The sequence below is a fragment of the Oenanthe melanoleuca genome, chromosome 5, assembly GCF_029582105.1.
Source record: "Oenanthe melanoleuca isolate GR-GAL-2019-014 chromosome 5, OMel1.0, whole genome shotgun sequence".
NCBI lineage: Eukaryota > Metazoa > Chordata > Aves > Passeriformes > Muscicapidae > Oenanthe > Oenanthe melanoleuca.
In genome coordinates, this window is record NC_079339.1 from 55,891,432 (window position 1) to 55,913,172 (window position 21,741).

The window sequence follows — 21,741 nt, forward strand, 5'->3', positions numbered from 1 at the left end:
GTATTCAGAAATTCAGCATTCAGGCAGCTACAGGCAACAGCTCCAAATCCTTTGCACAGAGAGCTGTGGAAATTCAGGATTTTAAACTCACTGGAGCCTGCAACTCTGTTTTCTAATTGGCAGTTTTTCTAAGCGTGGCTAAATTTTCTTGCCTGATAGTCAAGAAAGAAAAGAAACCCATAACTGGTGAGAGATTCTGCAGCCTTTTGGGACTGCTGTAAAAGAGAGAAATGTTTTTCTGAGGGGGGTAAGTGCAGGAAGGACATTGTGCATGGATGCTGTGATGGCTGCACACAGATCAGCCTTGCTGGGAGCTGGCACAAAGCCACCAGGTCACTGGAAAGCAGCTACAATCAAGTCACCCAGTGCCACATTTTGGCCAAGAAGCAGCTCTTACCTGGGGATAAATGGTAATTACTCCCAGTGAAATGTGCCTGGCTCAGCAGCAAGGTGTTAAGAGAGCTGTTGGGAGCTGTGTGTTTTCTTGGGATGCAGTGATGCCTCAAGATGCTCGTTTAAGGCCAGGAAAATTTTGTGGTTGTAGTCAGAAACAAGTTTATGCTCAAAGAACATGTTGATAAGACTGACAGGCTGACTTCAGGAGACTCACTCCTGAAATCAAAATCAGGTTTGATCAACAGATAAACCCTTCCTTTTCCTAAACAATCCATGTTTCCTGAACCATCCTTGGTTAGATCTCTCTTACTCCTCCAAACCATGCTGAAAACATGTTTTTATTCCATTTATGTAACTGCCTTTGTGTGCTGCACTGCCATTCTCTGTGCTCACACGATCACTACACCAGTGTGACCAACAAAAGAGCAAAAATAATTTTATTTGGCACATACTCTGTTTCCTCTGAGAATGAGCCCAGGTTTGGTTTCACTCATCTGTGATGCACCTGAAACCCTGTCCCTGAAGAGAACACTGCAGCACTAAATACCAGCTATCTACTATCAAAAGGGCTGTTTAAAATTTCAGGTGTTTTTTATTTTTAATGATCCATTTGTCTTTTCAGGCTCGTGAGCAGGCAGTGGGATTGCTGTGATTTGCAGCCACAGGCTGCCCATTTCCTCTTCTGCTTCCATGGAAACACATGTTGGATGAGGCAGAACCAGGCACAGACTTCAAGTACATGATTTCCAAACTATTTGCTTTTCCTTGCAAGGAGTCCTTTACCTCCTGTTTTCACAAAACTCTGTGTGAGGAGGAAATCTCTCTAGGAAGAGGCAGCTTTTTGAGGAGTCTGACAGGTGTTGATGCACAGGTTTGAAAGTATAATCCCTGAGCATGTGAAGGTGCTGCTCAGAGATGAAATGCATGAGACAGAGCAGGGACAGTGCATTTTGGAGCTGGTGTCACTCTGGCTGTGGCATTTGGGATCAGAAGAGTTCTGCTTTTATGTAAACTCTTTGCTTTACTTTCATCTCCTCCCTGGAGAGGTGAAGATTTACCTTCTTCTGCACTGCAGGACCCCAAAGATACCAAATTTGCACATGTGATAGCTCCATGTGTTCTCTGGGCAGCCCCTCTCCTCCTCAGTAAAAACCTCTCTCCCTCAGGGTAAAAACCAGATTTTTTGCAGTTTGATGATAAAATGAGGGAGGGCTGGGAAAAGGGCAGCAGCTCACACAGAGTTGTGTGCCACAGCTCAGTACAACTCTCTGCTGTGTTTTGTGTGGGGAATTGATTCAGAAAGAAATTGTAGAAGAAAATGGACTTAAAGTGGCAGCCACCAGCTCTTCCTGTACCTCCCATGCAGCTGCCTCTTATTGGAAGGGCTCACCCTGCAGGGACACCAGCTTGCTCTGCCACCCAGTGCCAGCCTGGAATCCCACTGCCCTGGGAGCCAGATCCTGCTGTGGGGGCTGAGTTCACAGGATCTGAGCCCCACCCCTGGCAGATGCACACCTGGTATCTTCTCCTTGACTCCTGTTTGTCAGTAAGAGGGGAAAAAAATCCCTTGTAGATGTGGTGACTCTAATGAGGCACTGAGAGGAATGAGCTGCTGGGTGCTGCATTTGCAGGATGTCTTTCCTGCGTGGAAAATAAATATATTTTATCTTCCATCACTCATTTTATCTTCCATTATTCCTATTTTGAAGGCTGCTCGTGCCTGTGGCAGCCTAAGCACAAAGCAGGGCAGAAACCTTTTTTCCAGAACAAACCTCAGGCCACGCCCTTCCAGCTGCAGGGAAGGATGGAAACCTCCTCACAAAGCCCTGTCTCAGGCATCAAGAAATAAATGTCACTCCATGCTGTCTGATGATTCCACCAGATTCACACTAATCAGAACCTTTCATTAATTATTCAGCTTCAGGGAAATGTGCCAAAGGGTTCTGACACTTCAGATGTACAAATTGCCACGTTTGCCTCCCAGCTAATGAGGAGGACAAAATAAATTGTACCTGGCTGAGTGGCTGTGTATGTATGAGCAGGGGCAGGACCTTCCTGCTCTAGCATGTGATTCCATCCACACCCCAGAGCCCACAGAGCTTCCCAATGTCTCGAAGGGCTCAGGGTTGTCCCCCTGTGTGTCAGTGTGGGCTGGACATGTGTCCTGGTTTGGAGGACAGGTGTCTGCCAATAAAGGCAGAAGCTTCTCTTTGAAATGGAGAATGTAAAACCTCCCCCCTCCAAATTATTATTATAATTTTGAAATTAAGGGGCTCTCAGGCAAGGATATGGGAATTAGGAATAACAGTTTTGTACTAGGAAAATTAAAATAGAAATGCAGTATTACAAAGAGCAATCCCCAAACCCTGCCAGAGTCAGAATCCAAGCTGACACCCGTCAGTCAGTCAGGGTGTTGGCACAGTCCCATTCAATGGTGGCTGCATCCTCCTGCAGGGGCAGATGTGGTTCAGCTGGAGCAGTGCTCCTGGAGAAGGTGCAGTTTCCTCTGAAGCTCCAGGGATGATGTGCAAAGGTCTGGTTTTCCTCTGGAATCGAGTGGAAAGAAGGTTCCTTGGTGTCCAAAATGTCAGTTTTTATCTGGGTAGGAAAGGCTTGGCTCCTCCCCTGGCTGGAGCATCTCCCAGTGGGATGATGGAATTTTATCAGTCATGCCCTGGGACTCAGTGGCCATGAACAGGAGATATCTCCTGGAGGGAGGAGGGGCTGTGGGAAAGATAAAGATGATTGCCCAGCTGGTTTAAAGATGGCCCATGAGCAGATAATGTGTGCCAGGAGATCAGGGTCACTGCCCCACCTGGGTTAACAGATGGGGACAGAATTCACATTTCTGGCCACATCAACCCAACACAACGTGTCACAGTGCTCAGCCACAGCCATCTCCATCCTCCCTCCCTGCATCATGTCTCCATGTGCCTTCTGCCCACTCCAGGGCTGCTCTGGCTCCTCCAGCCAACAAGGGGCTGCTGCTGGGTTTGTTCTGAGTTTTCAGAGCAGGACTGGACCCTGTGAGCCCCATCCTGCACAGAGGGCTCTGCTCCCTCCTGGCTGCTGGACACGGGGTGACAAACCAGCAGCTCCCCCTGCTCCACAGTAAGTAGGTCTCTGCTGCAGGTTTGCAACCTGAGAAAAACAAACAAATGCAGAGCAGTGTGGCTATATTTATCTGAAATTTAGAAGCTGTGGTTCACAGGGAACTTTGATCACTTTAAATGTCAGGCAGTCTGGGAAAAGGATGAGGTGGGGGGAAAGCACAGTTAAAAAGAAAGTGTTTTGGAAAAGGTAAGAGCTGCTGCTGCTGCTGCTTCCAAAACCAAATCCCTCTCTTCCCAGTATAAATCATCCTAATCTTGTGGGCTGGTGTTTCCAGCTGGGGGGTACTCAGAGGCTGAGCTTTCCAAAGCCCAGCCCCACAGGTGCTGAGCACCAGCTGGGCTCAGAGTCCTGCCCAGAATTCAGCAAGAGCTGATCATATCTACTGCACCTGTGAAAGAGCAGGTTCATCCAAAACAAAAATACAACAATTGAGTTTGGGGTTTGGGTGTTTTTGGTTTGCAAACCAAAATAAGATTGTGGTTTTCTTCAAATTTATAATTTGAAATTAATGTCATGCCATTATGGTTTATCTCTGATTCATCTGCAAGACATTAATTTTAAGTACCTGGCATTTGAAATTCAAGAATCTCACAAGGGATATTGTGCTTTGGACCCCTGGGTGGATTTATTAAGAATGAACTAACTGATACAATACAATGAGGTATTTGGTGGCACCTGTCTCAGTCAGGGACTTTCATCAAAGCCCCATGGACTTAAATGTGTGCAAGGAGGGAAACACTTAAGGAAAGCAGTTCTGAAATCCCAGCAGACCTTTTGTGAATCCTGCCCAGACCTATTTTACTGTTCTCTTTGGAAATTCCCCATTTCCCCATGCCAAACCTGTTGCAGGGGAATTCACATCCATGCAGAATGTGTGGTATGCTTCCTTCCACCTCACATTGCTCGTGTGCAGTGCCCTGGGATAAAGCTGTTTCTGGATTCCTGCAAATGTGCAGTTACCCTGAAATTCCTGATGCTTCTCCATATCCATGTGCTGTTATCACAGCAGAGTGGTTAAATGTGCTGTCAATAAGGAAAACACCTCCCCTTGTTCAGTTCTGTCCAGTGGACTTTCAAGCTACTTATTAATTGATAAATATGGAAAAATAATTCCATTTTTAAGTATATATTCAAATCCACCCTATACCTTGTATTTTGCTCACACTCACCCCAGGATAGAGAGCTCTCAGTCCTTCTGCAGAAGCAGTCAGGAAAATGTGGTTTGTGGTATTTAACAATATCTTTGGGAAAATCTGAATTCCCCAGGCTTTTTCGTTTGGTTTTCTAAATGTGAAATAGTTTTGCTGTTCTATCTTTAATCCTTTAACCTTGAGAATGGGAAATTAAATTGTCTTTTCTCAGCTACTTGATGTCAGCATCCAAATCAGGACTTGCTCACTGTGTGCAGAGAGGGAGTGAGGTTGTATGATAGCCAAGTGCTCAGAGATGGGATCTGTTCTTCAGAGAGAAGCCCATTTCCACAAGTTCAGTGGGTTCAACTGGGTTCTGCATTTTTTTTCCTTCTCTCTTTCCTCCTTTTGCATCTGTTTGCATATGATAACTGGTTTCAGGGATGACTGATCTTAAGTTCCCAATGAGCTGGCTCCAGGGCATGGATTTTCATGGCATTTTCTGCTGATTGGATGCTGGAAGCTTGCTTGACCTTGCTTATATCTTATAAGATATATACAAGTGATCTGTCCTCTTCCCTCTGCCCCATGTGAGGCCAGCCTCCCACTACTCAAACCACTTCTGCTTTTCTGTGTTACTTCACTTCCAACCCATGTCCTAAAATACCACAGAAAACCATTTTTCCTGTTCATTTCCCCAGCAAACACAACTCTGAGCACTTTTAAGCCAACACTTCTGGCACATCATTTCCTGATCTAATTCTTCTAATTGCCCTGGAGGCCCATAATAACATTTAAAGCTCAGAGTGCTGCTTTGGATCCAAAGCATTTCTCCAGCCAGTGCCCACACAGACTCTCAGCAAAACCCTGACCTCTTCTCTCCTTGTTTTCCTCTTCTCACAGCCTTGCACGGGCACTTCTGCCTTACACATCAGCATTTTAATGTCCTTCATTGCTCCCTTTGGGTTTTTTCCCCCACTTTGTGCCACCACCACCACTGGCATTGCTGCAATGAGCAGCCACACTGCCTCCTCCATCACTTCTGTAAGAAATTTAGGCTGAGCTTGCTCAGGACAGGAGCAGCTGCTTCTTCACCTCCCCCTGTCCAGCCTGTGCTCCATCTCCCTGCAACCTCAGCCAGCATTTTCCCATGTTAACAGCATTCCCAGGCTGGGCATGACTGGAGCTGTCCCTCTGCAGAGAGCATCTTGGTACCCAGGTGTCTCTCATGCTGGAGCAGGCTGAATCCAGCAGTGTTTCAGTGATTTGCTTCTGTTTTCCAGGGAAAGCTGGGGTTGCCATGACAATTGTGTGCTGGCCAAGCCAGTGCAGGGCTGCAGTATCCACACACTTCCACCACTCATGTGTTTTATCCTCCCTGCAGGGCAGGTGGAGGATGGAAAGATGCCCGTGGTGAGAGGCTTGAAGCAGCTCCCCAGCATGGTGAGAAACCCAGGCCCATCTGGAGAGCACCTTTTCCCAAAGAATATTATTTTTGGGAGCATCTGAAGCTGGGGAAAGGGGCTTGATCTACATTAAATTATTCTGCACCTTCTCCCCTGGCCTGCATTGGGCTGGCAGCAGGAGTGCCAGGTACAGGAGCAGGGGAGCCAGCAGAAATGCTGCAAACCAGAGCTCATTCTCAGGCACCCCTGGCTGCTCATGAGCACCCCAAACCCAATTAAGGGCTTGTGGCACTGCTGCAAATGTGGCCTCAGTCTCCTGAGCCTCTGCTTGCAGGCTGTTGGTTTAATTTGCTGTCACATTTGCAAAATTTGTAGTTGCATTTTGCACTTGGGCAGAGCATCCCAACCTCTGAATCAGCTTCAAAATTTGGGTCTGATCCCAGCAGAGCAGGAGCAAAGGGCAGCCCTGCAAGCTGGAAGCAAAGCTTTGGCATTTTTGGGGGAACATCTTTCCTGGGGGGGCACCAGAGCTGCCTGAGCTCAGGACCTGGATGTGCAGAGGAGCAAAGGGCAGGACAGGACCTCTCCCTGGTGGCTTGTGGCACTGCTGTGTGTGGCACTGCTGTGTGGCACTGCTGTGTGTGGCACTGCTGTGTGGCACTGCTGTGTGGCACTGCTGTGTGTGGCACTGCTGTGTGGCACTGCTGTGTGGCACTGCTGTGTGGCACTGCTGTGTGGCACTGCTGTGTGGCACTGCCTCATTTCCCAGCTCAGGCACTGGACAACAAACCTTGCTGCAAGAGTTTGCTGAAAATGCATCATCATCATCATCTGTTCAGGGCATGCTTGGCCAAAGAGGAGAGTCCCCTGTGCCCCTCACACACCACCAGGCAGGATTCCACCATTTCCAGGGGCAGTGCAATCCAAATTCATCTTTACAACCTTGCTTCATCTCCCTGCTCCAAGAATGGCAGCCAGTAGCCCCAGCCTTGCAAGCTGTGCTGCAGAAATGAGCAAGGCTCCTTTGTGGGAGCCTCAGATGTTGTGCTGGGTGCTGCAGAAACAATGCCCCAAATTTAAATAGACTGAGCAGACCCAGAGACCTGAGACAGAGAATTCCCAAGGTCATGCAGGAAGCCTGTGGCAGACGTGGGCACTGAACAGATCTCCTGAGGCTGAGCCACTCTGTGGTCTCAGGACTGTCTTCCCTTTTGTCTTCCAGTACATTAAGAAGATCAGTTAATGAAATGGAATTAATAATGCCAGCTGCAGCACCAGCAGTGCTGTAGGAGAGAAAAACTTCACAGCACAGGCTTAAAAACAGAAGGCTTGAAAATGGGAGTAAGCTGCAAGCACTTCCCTTTGTAATGGGGGAGTGCAGGAGGTCAGAGAGAGATTTAGGGTCTCTTCAGCTTTACTGATCAAATCTTAAAGGAGTAATGAAGATGCTGCAACTACCTCCCACAGAAGAGAGAATGATTTTAAGGTTCCCAGCAACTGAAAAAAGTAGTCCCACTGGAAAGAATCAAAAGACTTTTCTAGGTCAATGGCAGGAATAGAGCCTTTATTTCTATGAACCTTGCAGTTCAAAAATAACATTAAAGAACCAAGAGAAATTATCTCCCTCTGAAGAACCAGGAGTAAATCAAAACTGATTGTTATGTGTTGGTTGTGCTGCTGGCTGCAGTAATCAGGGAGCTCAAATGGCACCACAGGAGTCCCAGCCATCCCTGGGATGGCTGCTGGGGAAGGTCTGTGTTCACTGAGGTGCATCACAGGCTCAAAACCCAAAATGGTTTCTTAATAACAACATTGAATATAAGGAGCTCCCTCCCAAAATTCTCATTTACTAGGATTCAAGGAAAGGCCACCTCATTCCCAGGGAAGGAAGCAAGCACAAAGCTTGTCTCACCTGGATCTTTCACCAACTCCTGTCACTGGCTTGCTGAAGAAAATCTGGTGATAATAAGGTTTAATTATACAGTTATACACAGTTATTATACAGTTATATATGATTAATTTTACAGTTATATGTAGTTGTTATTTAGTCCTCTTATACAGTCAGGACTCTTGAACTTGGAGAAGGGGAGACCTCAGCACCTTCCAGTGCCTAAAGGGGGCTGACAGGAGAGCTGGAGAGGGATTTTGGACAAGGGCACAGAGTCATAGGAGAAAGGGGAATGGCTTCATCTGACAGAAGGCAGGTTTAGATCTGATGTTAAGAAGAAATTCTTCCCTGTGAGGGTGCTGAGGCCCTGGCACAGGGTGCCCAGAGAAGCTGTGGCTGCCCCATCCCTGAAGTGTCCAAGGCCAGGTTGGATGGGGCTTGGAGCAACCTGGGATAGTGGAAGGGGTTGGGAACTGAATGATCTTTAAGGTCCCTTCCAATTTACACTTCTGTGATTAGATCTATCCATATATATCTATATATAGATATAGATATCTATAATCTCAGCCTATGAGCAAAGATGGGTAAGAACAGTTTTGCTCAGCAGAAAAGTGAAACAGAGGCAGCAGAGCAGAAGCTTAGCACGTCTCAAAATCACACTTCTTGTCCTCGTGAAAACCCCAAATATTTTGACTGATGATTAAAAACGCCCCCTATAAATCCAGGCATTTCAGGACTTAAAAAGAAATTTCAGGGAAGCTGGAACATTATGTGACATGCCACGACATGGGGCTTCTTTTGTTGTGATTGTTCAGCTTCTGACTTTAATTCTGCCAGTTTAAGACCATATTGTCTTTTTTTACCAGCTATTGATTCCTTTTGTGGTCTGAAGACCTTAGGAAAAAGGTAATTCATCACTGCATTACATCTTCTAAGAGAAAGTAGCAAAGACCTGGGGCAAAAGAGAGCAAGGACAGAGCTGTCTATGTGCTTCCTGTACTGTGAGAAGTGATGGACCTGGAACAGCATCAGCATCTCCCAGCTCGTGGCCTTGCATCTGAGCTGCCTCTGAGCAGCTCTGCAGACCAGAAAATGTGCAAGAACGAGCACAAGACAGTGAAAAGGATGAGAGCAGAGCCAGGATTTGGCCTATCCTTCTGCTATTGACAGCCTCCTCACAAAAATGTAATTGCTGGCTGCCCTCGCTTGGAGTGCTCAGGCAAAAATTCCCCGTTGCTCTTTAGAGCTTCGAGACATATTAATGCAACTTTTAAAATAGCATCCTCCCTATTTTTGTTGCTAATGTCAAGAACAAATTGGCTTAGAAAAATAACCCAAATGATCTCCCTTAATGCCATTGTTCTGCTAAAGTGCTAAGTGTCAGGGTCTTTCAGCACCACGCTGCAGATCTGGCGCTGCCCTCAATGTGTCCCACGGAGCCTTGACGTGGAGTGGTGCAGGAAAGAGCAATCAGCCAAATGCCTTCAAAGTCACTGCACTCCAAACAGTGGTTTCAGCTCTGACTTTGGATTTTTAAACACCAAATCATCTTTGAAACCAACTGAAACCAGCTGACTTTCACCCCTGCCCTCCAGCGGGGTTGTTGAGGGCCAGCCCTGAAGTTTAGTTCCTGGTAGAACAGTGGGTGCTTCTGAGCTCTTATGGACTGTTATGGTCCATTCCAGTAGATTTACCTAAAAAACCTTAAATGTTGCTAGCTCTGACCTTGTTAGAGCTCATCAGTGGTGCACAGGTGGGTTGGGTCACTGTGGGGGACTCAAGGTAGGGCTGGAGCTCCATCCTGCTGCAGGATTTCCTGTGCCCCTGCAAGAGGCACAACCCTGGTGGCCATACTCCATGGCAGAGTGTCCCTGGCCTCTGCAGAGCCACAGGCTCATCTGGCCATCCAGAGGTGGGTGCTCCATGTCTGGAATTGTTCAAGGTGGGTTGGACAGGGCTTTAAGAAACTTTGTCTAGTGGGTGGCATCCCTGCCCATGGGCAAAGGCTTTGGAACTAGATGACCTTTAAGGCATTTTAAGGTATGATTCTGTGATTCTGTGATGTCTGTTGGAGCTGGAGGGATGGAAATAAATGAGGCAGACAGCAATACCCTCCTCATGTGCTCACTTGGTGAGTGGTTTCCTGCAGTGATCCCATGGGTAACTTTATTTTACTGAGTGCTCGCCCCACACATCCTGCACACACAGGTCATTATCTCCAGCAGAGCTAACAGACAAGGGCTGATGAGCCCTCTTGGCTTGTGGCTGTGCCATCAACACTGAGTTTCTTGTGACCTCACTAACACATCTGAAGATCTGTAATAATTTCAGCAACATCCATAGCAGAAGGAGGCTTCCAATGGACAGTGCTCTGAAGGGAAGCAAATTCCACTTACTACTTTTCATCCTGCTCATATTCATGATCACAGGAAAGTTTTCCTCCAACACTGAACTCTCCTGCAGCTGATGCCAAAATCTCTGTGCATGTCTCACCCTTTTAAGATCCAGGCAGTGCAATGTTTATTTGTGCCTTCCAGCCTGTTCCTGGTTTAGTTCTGTGGCAAAGCAGCAGTTCTTAACCCCAGGATTGATGGCTAAGTGCCTAGCCCTAATTCTGTCTCACTACTTACTGAATGCATAATTTAAAATCTCATTGCAGAAATGCCTTTTTTATCAATGCCATTTCAGTCCTGTTTCCACCCAGCACTGATTGGGATTTTGTGCAATTTCTGTAGTCACACACAGCTTTGCTTCTGTCCCCCACCTGCCTCAGGTCCTGGGACAAGTGAGTGCACACTGGAAGCCCTTCTTAGCCCATGTGCATTTTTAAAGTGTCTTCATCTCACCCTTCTGGTTCAGTTCTGTTTCTGACACAAATGCAGTGTTCCTGTTACTGCTGGTAGAGTGATGGGCTCTGGTGCCTGTGAATTAAAATAGTTCTGGAAGTAGTGTGGGAGAGTCCCATCACATGGGCCAGGTCTGAAGAGACACTTTTCCAAAGAGGAATAAGAATTTGAGCAGGAAGCCTGATGGTGTGGCTCTTTTTGGTAGCCTGTAAGAGGGAATGGAGACATCAAGTCTGTGGCAAGACAAATTTCTACAAATAATGAAGGCAAGGAGAAATCATTAGTGGGATGTTAAATGTGCAAGGGCCACTCTTCTGCCCAAAGGGAATTTGTCCTTTGTACTTGACTGAGAAATTTGGGTTACAGTGAGACCAAACAGAAATCAGAAATCTCTGCTGTGTTGCTGTTGGTACACACACAGTAGCCATGAATTTGACTATGCACTGTATTTGGGGTGTTTAGGGCTATTCCAGGGACAAGGATACACAAGTTTTATGTGAATTATGGTTATGATGTCTCTGCAAGGCTATTCATGATAGTTTATTGGTGGGGAAACTGAGGCAGAGGCTGTGCCCTGCTAGGGAAGGAGTGGGGCCCATGTTAAAATTCAGATATTAGTGGGCCTTTCACAAATTGTCCTTATTCCTGCACCCTTACACCTCAAATCTTGATTTATGCAGCATTTTGGGCAGTGAGAGCAGGCAGCACACCCAAACCTGGAGCAACTGGGAATCTTCAGCATCCTGGTGTGGTGGGGGGCGTCACACGGGTCACCCCATGCTCGTAGGATTTTTTAAAAAAAAAAGCAAAATAGGGGTTGCTCAGCAGGGCTTGGATCCTGACCTTGTTTGTTTTCCTGCCTACTCCCCGACCCCACCCAGCTGGGCAGAGGAGAGGGAGGCATGAAAACCTTGAGGGTGAAATTTCGCCTTCATTTAAAAAAAAAAAAAAAAAAAAAAGAAAGAAAGAAAGAAAGGGAAAAAAAAAAATTTAAAAAAAATAAAAGAAAAAGAAAGGGGAAAAAAAAGAAGAAAACACCAGATTCCATCACTGTCAAGAAATTTCTGGAACACGAACAGCCACAACCATACTGACACATAGAAAACACTGCTCACCCACCACCGCCCCCCCCCCCAGCTTTACCCACACCCGATTTGTTTTTATTTCTTTGCCATCAGGTTGCCTTAACCATTTCCACGGCTTTCGGAGCGGGCTAAGCCGCCCGAGCGCAAGCTCTCGATTCGAAAAGGGACCGCATCCCCCTTTTCAAAGGAGCCTTGCTCCCTAGGGCAGCCACATCACAGCGCTGATTTGCTGCAGTGGAAACCGCAGCGCGTACAATATGCCCTCCCCCTCCGCCCGTGCTGCTGACAGCATCAGTCCGGGGCCGGGCGGGGAGCGCGGTGCCCGCGGAGCCGCCGCCGCTCGGGGATGCGGGAGCGCTAGCGCAGCGCTCCGCCGCACCGCCCGCCATGCAAGCCAGCGCCGACCCCGCCAGGATGGACTGTCTGTGGAGCAACTGGAAGTGTCAGGGTATTCTATCTCTTCTGCTGTTGCATGCTGCGAGTGCATGGAAGAGGAGGCACAGGCAGGGTTCATCCATTTTTTTTTAAATTTTTTTTTTTTGCATTGTTCACCTTGTGGGCCTTTGCATGCTGTTTCCCCTCTCTCCCTCCCCGCCAGGTTTGTTCTTTGGGGGTAATTTAAGGAGGAAAGGTTTAAAAACCCCCTGTTTCTGTCCTCGGAATGCATTTCTCCCATCGCCAGGTGTCTCAGCCTGAAAGCATCCAGGATACAGGTCCTCCCTTCCCACCTTACAGCATCCGCCCTTGCCCTTAGAGCGTCGTTCCTGCCGCTCGCCTCTCTCCGCCGGGGTATCGCAGGCATGATTCCCTTCCTTGCGGCTTTAGGGATGCTGGGTACCGCTGTGCCGGTGCCCTGGGTGCTGGCATTGGGCTGCTGGGTGCCTCTGCCCACGGACACACCCAGAGCCGGGCTCAGCCTTGTGTCACACAAAGAAAACGCAGCTCCGGCAATCGGGATGGCCCGCGATTCCTACTCTCCTCTAGGATTGTTTTTTTACAAAAAACCCACATTAATCCTTTCATTATGCACCCGAGCACTTTTTGTGGGGGGTAAAATATCGCGGTGATGTTTTCTCGCTGCCGCGTGGGCGAAGGGAACAATGGCATCTCCCTTTTCGGGCTGAATTTCAGCGGATTTTGAGCGGGTCGGTGTCTGCGCTGGGTGGGGCTGGCCACCTTCCCGGGTGCCTTGGGCAGCTTTTCAGCCATTTTTAGTCGGCTTCACACTTCCCAGCCAGCATCCAGCCTTTGTTTTGATAAAAGACAGTCTCTGTGACGCTGCTCGGTGGGCAGATTAGAGGGAGAAAAGCTAGTGGCTGATCCTTTCGGGCAGGCTTTGTTTGGATGTGTTTTTTGTAATTTTAAGGTGCGTGTTTACGCTGTACAGTCCGTTCGTGGTGCTGATGCTCACAGCAGGGTCCCTGGGACAGCGATTACTCCATAGCATCATCTCGTTAAAGGGTCCAAGGATGCTTGCAGACAGTTTCATAAACGCAGCTCGATGCAACAGAAGCTGGAAAACCTTCTTAAATTGTTTTTTTTGGGGGGGAGGGAGGGGATGGAGAGACCTTTCAGCCGCTTGTCTCTAGGGATCTTGATTTTTTGCAATCAATTCAGCATCTAATTGTATTTAGGAACTGAGGGTTTTTTAAGGAGGATGAGTAGCTGGAAAGTAAACAGATGCACCTGTTAAATACCAGGCTCCAGCAACTCCGGCTTTCCACCCCGAAATGAAGGGTTTTCCATGTCTTTTGTGGGATTCATTAAGCTTTTGCAAGAGAGTCACAACCAAACTTCAGGGTCTTTTCCTCTGAGCTTTGCAGATGAACTTCCTCGTAGGGTGGGGTTTGGGTTTTTCTTCAAAATTGCTCAGTATTGTGCTGATTGTTACAAAAACATTGACTTGCTGAGTCAGATTGCTGAACCACCTGTTATTAGAAGCAAACTGAGCATTTTCCTTCTCATCAGAAAAAAAAAAATCATAAATTAAAAAAGAGGAATAACAAAGGGCGTGCTGCTATTTTTTAAATTAATAATTAATAATAATAGTGGGGTTTCTCTCCTTCAGTGCTTTTCTTTTTGAAAGTGGGGTAGATTTGATGAAAATTGAATGACACAATACGTCCCATGCTAATTTGAAAAAAAATCCCAGGTCTGAAAAAATCAACGCAGTTAAAATAAATCACTTGCTTCACTTCCCCAGCATTTGCATATTTTTTTTCCTTTCCTTGGTTGGTGCTTTATGATTCCAAAATGATCCTGCCAAAAGCATGAAATAGCCACAGAATATTATTTCTGTCATCAAAATTCTTTGATCAGTCCCTGATAAAATAGAGGAAATTTAAAATTCAGGAGAATGAAGACTAAAGACGATCCATTGATTCCTTTAATATCTATTATTCATGTTGTCTCTGTCTCAACCTGGAATATCAGTTTTTGAGCAAATCTGGAGATGCATAATTCTGCCAGCTTGATTGTCAATGGAATTATGGTTCCTCCCTGAAAAGTCTGGAATGTGTCTGTGAGTGTAACAGATGCAGAGAGAAGCCTCAGTAAATACAGAACATATTTTTATGGAAATGATGGAGATTCAACAACAGGGTTAACAAAAGTTTTGATTACTCAACAACCAAGCCTGCAACTAGCTGTATCATTGAATTGATAATTGGTGTAAAATCGGGTGGGGATTGTGAGAAGCAGCAAAGACTCTTGGTGATGCTTTGACTTTGCCCCACTCAGTCGAGGTACTGATATTTCCCTTGCAGTGAATTAACTGCTGCTGCTGCACAGATTTGGAAATGTTGGTTTTTCCCTGGCCATCCTGCAGGTACAGCAGGATTAGAGCAAAGGTAGGTGACGATGCAGCCCTTCGGCAGGGCAGTAATTCACCCCTGCTGGGCGTGTGCTTCATTCAGAATATTAACAGGAATGGCCGCGGCTTCCACGCCCCAGTCATCTCGGCTCGGGAAGGTGATGCACTGGAAGCAGCTGGGATGGAGCCATGCATAATGCATGAGTGTGAGGGAAATGTCCCTGCTGGCTGTGCTGGTGGCTGCGGGCCTTGGAGAGCAGCCCGCAGGCTGTGCCAGCGTGTGTGACACGGAGTGACACAGCGCAGCTTCCCTCCGGGAGATGCTGGCCAGGGATGGAGCAGGAGCCCTGCCCTCCCCGGGACTGAGCTCAGCTCAGGACACAGCTTCACACCCTGCTGGAGAGGTGCTAAACATAAAACCATAGAGTGTCCTGAGCTGGGAGGGACTCAGGGCTGTCAAAGTCCAGTTTCTGGACAGGACACCCCAACAATCCCACCCTGTGCCTGAGAGCATTGTCCAAACCCTCCTTGAGCTCTGCAGGTTTGGTGCTGTGACCACTGCCCTGGGGAGCCTGTTCAGTGCCCAAACACCCTCTGGGTGAGGAACCTTCCCTGATATCCAACCTAAACCTCCCCTGACACATCTACAGCCCTTCCCTCAGCTACCACAGAGAGATCAGTGCCCAAGTTTGCACCCCAGCTTGGAAGAGTTGGTTGGTGTCAGCACAATGGTGCTCATGAATATTCCCTTTTCCACTTCTCCTTCCACAAGCCAACTCTTGGCTGGTCACAAGTGTCAGGCTTGCCCCTGCAACTTCAACCTTCTGCAAGAATTATTAAAAAAAGAAAAATGAAAAGATCCAGAGGCACAGGCCTGTGAAGTGTTCATATAAATGATCCTAAATGTTACCCACATTATAATTATAACTTAATGTGGAAAAGGGCTGCAGACTTCATCAAATCCATCTAGTTGACGTTAGTGCACTGGGACTGCAGTTATTGATTATCATTTTCTTGGCAGCTGTTTTCAGAGAGCCAGCTTCCTTACCTGATTGAGGTATCCACTGGTTTCCAAAGGGTGATGGAAGCTGCAGCAACTGTTCATGGTGATGTTCCTCACTTTAAGACTGATAAAGAATTTCAATGGCAACAATACAGTTGCATGCTGTTAATCTGTAATCTTATTGACAGTTGTGAAGTCTGCCTAATTACAGTTTATAATGAGAATAAAACTTCAGCCAGTTGGTACTTTCAGTGCTTTATTGAAAATATTGTGGGCTGATCTCTCAGCTGGGATCCACTTGATAAAGATCTGCTCCAGTATTTGGTTCTTTTGTTGGATCTTGGTAGGGCTAAAACCTTGGTACCAACTCAATATCTGCTGTAAAAAATTTAGCTCATAGTTTAAAAAAAATTTACCAATTTATGGGGAGTTTATTTCCTAATTTCACAGATGATTTCCTGTGAAGTTTGAAGGAAATATGTCAAGATTGCTTACCACTTTAAGATGCTTTTTTTTTTTTTTTGGTCACTGATGCAGAAATTGTATCAGTTCTTCTTCCAGCACGTTCCTGTGGATGGCAAAAAAAGATCAGTGAGAAAATGTGCTGCCAGCACAGAATCACAGAAGGGTTTGGGATGGAAGTGACCTTAAAGACCACCCAGATCCAACCTCCCTTCCATGGCCAGGGACACTTCCACCAGACCACGTTGCTCAGAGCCATGTCTTTTAAGAACTGATGGATTAAATTCTTTCATTGCCAGAACAAGGTGAAAATTCCCAAAAGTAAGAGTATATGGAGGTATTCCCTGAGATTAATTTAAACTCCATCAGGGGGGTGATGGGGGAGCAATAGCTGAAGGTAGTGTTGGAGAGCTGCTTTGTTCTCATTAGGTCCCTGGGAAGTGAGTTCTGGTGAGGCTTTTATGATATTAGAAGGGGATAATTTCTCCACATCATATTTAATTATAAATAACATAGGTCTGAACCACTCATTTTGAAAATCATCTTTAATTTTAATTCCTGTTTAGAATAAAAAAGAAAGAGTGTGAGGAGGGTTGACACCAGTCTGGGTTCACCTGTTGGTCAATATGAGAATTGATTTTTTTACTGACAATCCTCTTTTACTGCCAGTCCTTTCTTGTCTACCCAAGCCTACTCTGGTGCCTCACACGAGGCAATCCATCAGTATTTTTTGTGCTCATATCTAGATCTTGCAGATGTTAGGAGATAACATGGAGGGCATCCTGTACCAAGGCTTTCATTTTCCCTGGTCCTTATTCTTGTTCCAGGTCTCCTCTCATCAGACTCTGGGGACTAAGAGGGTCTGAACTTTCAAGTTAAACCTTGAAACAGGTGGATAATAAAGTTATAAAGCTGAACTGAGGACAGGAAGTTAATGGCCAGAGTGTGAACAAGAGGTAGAGGTTTGGAGAGATTCCTCCAGGCTGGAGGTGAAGGATCAGGAGATATGGCTGATGAAACAGCACAGGTATTCTCTCCTGGCTCTGCTGTTCATCACATCAGTCTCCTGAAGGCAGCAGAGTGCTCATTAAACTGTGTATCCATCTGTATTTTGTTAGAATCAAATCTGCTGTGGGGAAGGGAGCAGTGTCCACACTGGATCCTTCACTGGAGAGGAGAGGGAGAGGCTGCAGCCTGTGGTTAAACCTGCAAACTGGGCTTGCTTTGAGTGTCAGCAGTATTTATTTCTACTCAAAACCCACAGCATTCTCTTATTTGTTGTCAAATACTTCTGTGACAGCGCTACAAACAAGATTGCTTTTCATAAATTGTGTTTCTTGGCTTTTTCACTCCCAGAAGGTCTGATAAATGCCTTATGAAGTCATTTATATTTATGAATTGTAATGTTGCACAGTGTGCAGAAGTAAATGTTCAGAGATGTTTTTCTCACTTCCCTTAAAAGCTGTTTTTGGATAGGGAGTGAAGCAGTACAAGCCATTGATTTTACCTCCTAAGCAGGTCTGGTGGTACCTCCATGGTGGGAAGAGCAGCCTGATCACTTCCAAAGGTGTTGTTGTGTACTTCAGAGCATACAACCTTTTATATAATCATCTAGGCCCATGGGCTTCATTTGAAGGCTGGGTACCAGGAGTTTGCTCACACTTTTTGTACTAGATTCCATGGAAATGCTGGTTTTTGCATGATCATTTTTCACACAGTCATTGCAGTAGGGGAAGAACTTGTAAAGTCAGAAGGAGAGAGCAGATTTTCAGAGGAGAAGCTGTGGAAGATTTGAATTGTCCAATCTCTGCTTGGTTGATCATTAATTTTCATTCTAAAATGCTTTCTTTGAGACATAGAATGGGAAGATCCCCATTTTTCCCACAGAAGGATTTTTGGAAAACATAACCATGCAGGAGGACATTTTAGCTCTAAGTTGTTTTGGATCCTCTGTTCTCCCTCTGGGGTCTCTGCTCAGGAGGCTGAGCCTGCAGCTCCCTACACCACGAGGCTTCTGGGCACCATAAAAACCCCCAAAGCCCAGCCCTGGTTTCCAGATCCTAACAAGAATGGACTCAGGAGCATTTTTTACCAGTCTACCTTGGCACTGCCCTTTCCAGCCCCCACATCTGTCTTCTGCATTTTCTGGTACCAAGTACTGAGGAGCAGGAACATTTTCTGCTCCAAGCCATGCTAGGAGCTGTGAGAGCTTTCAGGCACTAGTGAGCCATTGCTTGCTGCCAAGCACTGCCTGCTGCTGCTGCTCCTTATATTTGGGAGGTTAATTTTAGCTTGCCCCACAAACATGGGTACTTACCAGCTGTTCATATTAACAGGTGGCTTCTTGTACCATAGAGTTCACCTCTGCTAGTCTGTGGCTTGGCCCCAAGTGCAGGATTCTGTTAGTTCAGTCAGGTGAGGTTCTGCCATAAAGTGTGGCTTTACAGCACTGTTTTGGTACCCTTGAAAAATATTGCAACTAGAAACTACTTGAGTAACATTTTTCAAGTTGTGCTGTGAGTTGAAAAGCACAGGCAGGCAATACTTGCAGATAAACAGCTCATCGGACACTTCTCCAGAAAAATTCTTCAAAGGCAGTGGCAGTGACCTGCAGCACTGCTGTCTTAAGGATGTCTGGTAAGTCTTCCTTAATAAATGCAAATAGTTTTGAGTCTGAGGCAGTTCTGGCAAAACCCAGAGCCCTTTTGTACCTCCACAAATGACTCAGACCTCTGGTGAGTTGTACTGTTAAGAGTGCAAAGTGAGTGATGTTGCTTCCCTCCTTCCAGGAGGCTGAAGGGAGACATGGAAAGCTACAGCAGAACAGCCTCTGCATGTTAATGGGCATGGCCAGGATTTTACAGTAGAGATCTTCAAAACAGAAGGAGCCCAACCCTCAAGTGAAGCCAAGGCTGATTTGGATGCCCAAACCCCTTTTGCAAGTCCTTGCTGCAAACGGGGTGGTTTGAAGTTGGTGTTCTGGCTCTCAGGAGTGGATCTTGCTCAGCAAACAGGCTGAGCCCCTGTCCAACTGCATGCACATCACACATCGACAGCCTCACGTGGCAGCAGCCTCCTGCCTCATGAATATTCAGTGTGCATCACTCAGAATTGTGCCATTGTGGTGGGGTCTGGGCAGTGCACACACACACACACCCCTTCCCAGACCCTGCACCACACTGGGACCTTTTATCCTTCCCCTTCTGGTTGCCCAAAGCACTCATGGTGTGGTTAATTCATGCAGTGGGGTATCCTCTGTCCTGTAGTCTGTCTGGGGAGTGCTGTGTCCCCTTGGAGCTGGGCTGGGGCTGTCCCAGCCTGGCTGAGCGTGGGGCCAGCGTGTGCTGCCCAGTGGCTCTGCCCAGAGTGTGTGTGTGTGAGAGCTGCAGCTCCAGCTCAGCTCCTGGCCCTGCCATCCTCATCCCCTCTGCATCCCCATGTGCTGCTCTGAGCCTGCCTGGCTGTCTCTTCAGAGTGCCAAGGGAGGGGCACAGGCAGCTGCCCCTCAGCAGAGGCTCAGGCACTGGCCATGCTTAGTGACCATATAAATGTGGTGGACAACCTCATCTTTAATTTGAATTCCTGTTTAGAATAAAAAAGAAAAGGTGTGAGGAGGGTTGGCACAAGTCTAGGTTCACCTGATGGTCAATAAGAAAATTTCTCATTCATTTGCCCCTTGGTCTTTATTTACAGCACCAGACAGTGATGTCAGAGGTACTTTGGCTCTGGTGTAAATGGTTACAGGAGAAAATGGCACTCTGATGAAGCAGGCAAAGGATCCCAGCTGGGGCATTCTGTACCCAGAGCACCTCTCTCAATTTTTAAGGGAGATTTGCTTAGATAAGGAAATACAGGAGAAAAAAGATTTTACTACTGCTTCAGCAAGGGAGCATTTATTTACCAAGAGGGTGGTCAAACTGGAACTGGCTTCTAAAGAGAGGGTAAATGCCCCAAACCTGTCAGTGTGTCAGAGGCATTTGGAAAATGCCCTCAAAAACATATTTTAGCTATTGCTCAGCCCTGAATTGGTCAGGTTGTCAGAGTAGGTGATGGTTGTAGGTGCCTCCCAACTGAAATAATTCTATTCTATTCTATTCTATTCTATTCTATTCTATTCTATTCTATTCTATTCTATTCTATTCTATTCTATTCTATTCTATTCTATTCCATTCCATTCCATTCCATTCCATTCCATTCCATTCCATTCCATTCCATTCCATTCCAGTAAAAAAGCCTTTGAAGTGACAGAAGGTGCAACTGAAAGATAAAACATGGCTCTGACAGGTGTAGTTCAGGTCTTTTTAGCAGCATCTGAATTCCAGGGGAGCTGATACAGCTCAAATCCCTGAGGCCTGTCAGCCAAAGTCTCCCCAAGTCTCTACTGATTTCTAGCTCTGGATCCTCCTTCTTCCCCTTCCCTGCCCAAGGAGCTGTGAGGTTCACCTCCCTCCTGTGTCACCTTCTGCAAGGAGGTTTGGCTCAGCCCCTTCTCCTTGAGGAAGAGGAGGAGGAATGGCTGCAGGAGCATGAAATCCCAATCAAACAGCTGGGCAGGGCAGCAGTGCTGCAGCTCCCTGTCCCTTCAAGGGATATGAGGAGAAGGCAGATGTGCTTCTTGCCCTTGAGAATGCTGACAGACCTGGCAGGCTGTGGGTGAGGGGAATGTGCTCCCAGGCTGGACCTGGGCACTGGGGGAGCCGTGTAAAAATCACTGAACTTATCTCCCTTTTCTGTGCTGAGATTTTTCCGCTAGTGTTTGGCATTTTTCTTTCTATGCACGTGGGAATATTTGCCTCAGGTCTAAAAGACACAGGATCCCTCTCTCCCAGGTCTCCTCTGGCTGCAGAAAGAGGCCAGATGCTTTTTCATCTCCTCCCTTGCACATGCACTTGTTCCCAGAACTGTGTCACTTGGCCTCTGTCCATCTCTGATCCTTTCCTTTCCTGATACAGCTGAGGAAATATCCCAGTCATTCCATGGCAGGAACAGGTGACTTTCAGGATATGCACATACCTGGTCAAGCCTGTCTTGAGTAACTCAGCATCTTCCCTTTTGAAGGGAATGAGAAATTGCAGTTTGGCATCTCTCTGCATGAGAATGCAGCCCACTGCCAGTCTGCAGGAGTATGAGCTGGGAGACCAATGGAAGAAAAAGGCTTAGCTGGTTATTTTGGATCTTATAATTAATTGGGATTAATTCAGGGAACTCTATTTGAGTTCAGTTTGTATTTTTTGGCTCAGTTCTCATTTTTTTGTCTCTTTACTGCCTGTGTCCCAGGGAGTGTTTTCTCCTGGCACATCCTTTTTCTGCCATCAGCAGATAATGTACCAAGTACATCAGCTCACCTGTGCTTATTTAATTTAATGTTGAAATTTTGTGTGATGGAAAACTTAAATATCTCAAAGTCAGGTTTTCATAAATTTCCAGTACTCTCCTCGGACAGAGTAATTTTTGAGCAGAAAAGATATCAGGTTGTGAATAATCACAGAATTTTAGAATGGGTTGAGTTGGAAGGAACCTTAAAAATCATCTCATCTCACCCCTCCTGCCATGGCAGGGACACCTTCCACTTGTTCCAAGCCTCATCCAACCTAGTCTT

At 46.6% G+C, this 21,741-nt stretch overlaps 1 protein-coding gene across 2 annotated transcripts in view; it reads left to right on the forward strand.

The window, feature by feature from the left end:
* RTN1 (reticulon 1) overlaps positions 1–21,741 on the forward strand; it is a 115,718-nt gene that overhangs the window by 87,370 nt on the left and 6,607 nt on the right. The window contains exon 1 of one of the 2 annotated variants that reach the window (XM_056494022.1): positions 11,932–12,313. The exons of the other annotated variant lie outside the window; for it this stretch is intronic. Coding sequence (XP_056349997.1) covers positions 12,253–12,313 — 61 coding nt within the window. The 5' untranslated portion in view covers positions 11,932–12,252. Of the gene's footprint in view, positions 1–11,931; positions 12,314–21,741 lie in introns of those variants that run through there. 2 annotated transcript variants of the gene reach the window in all.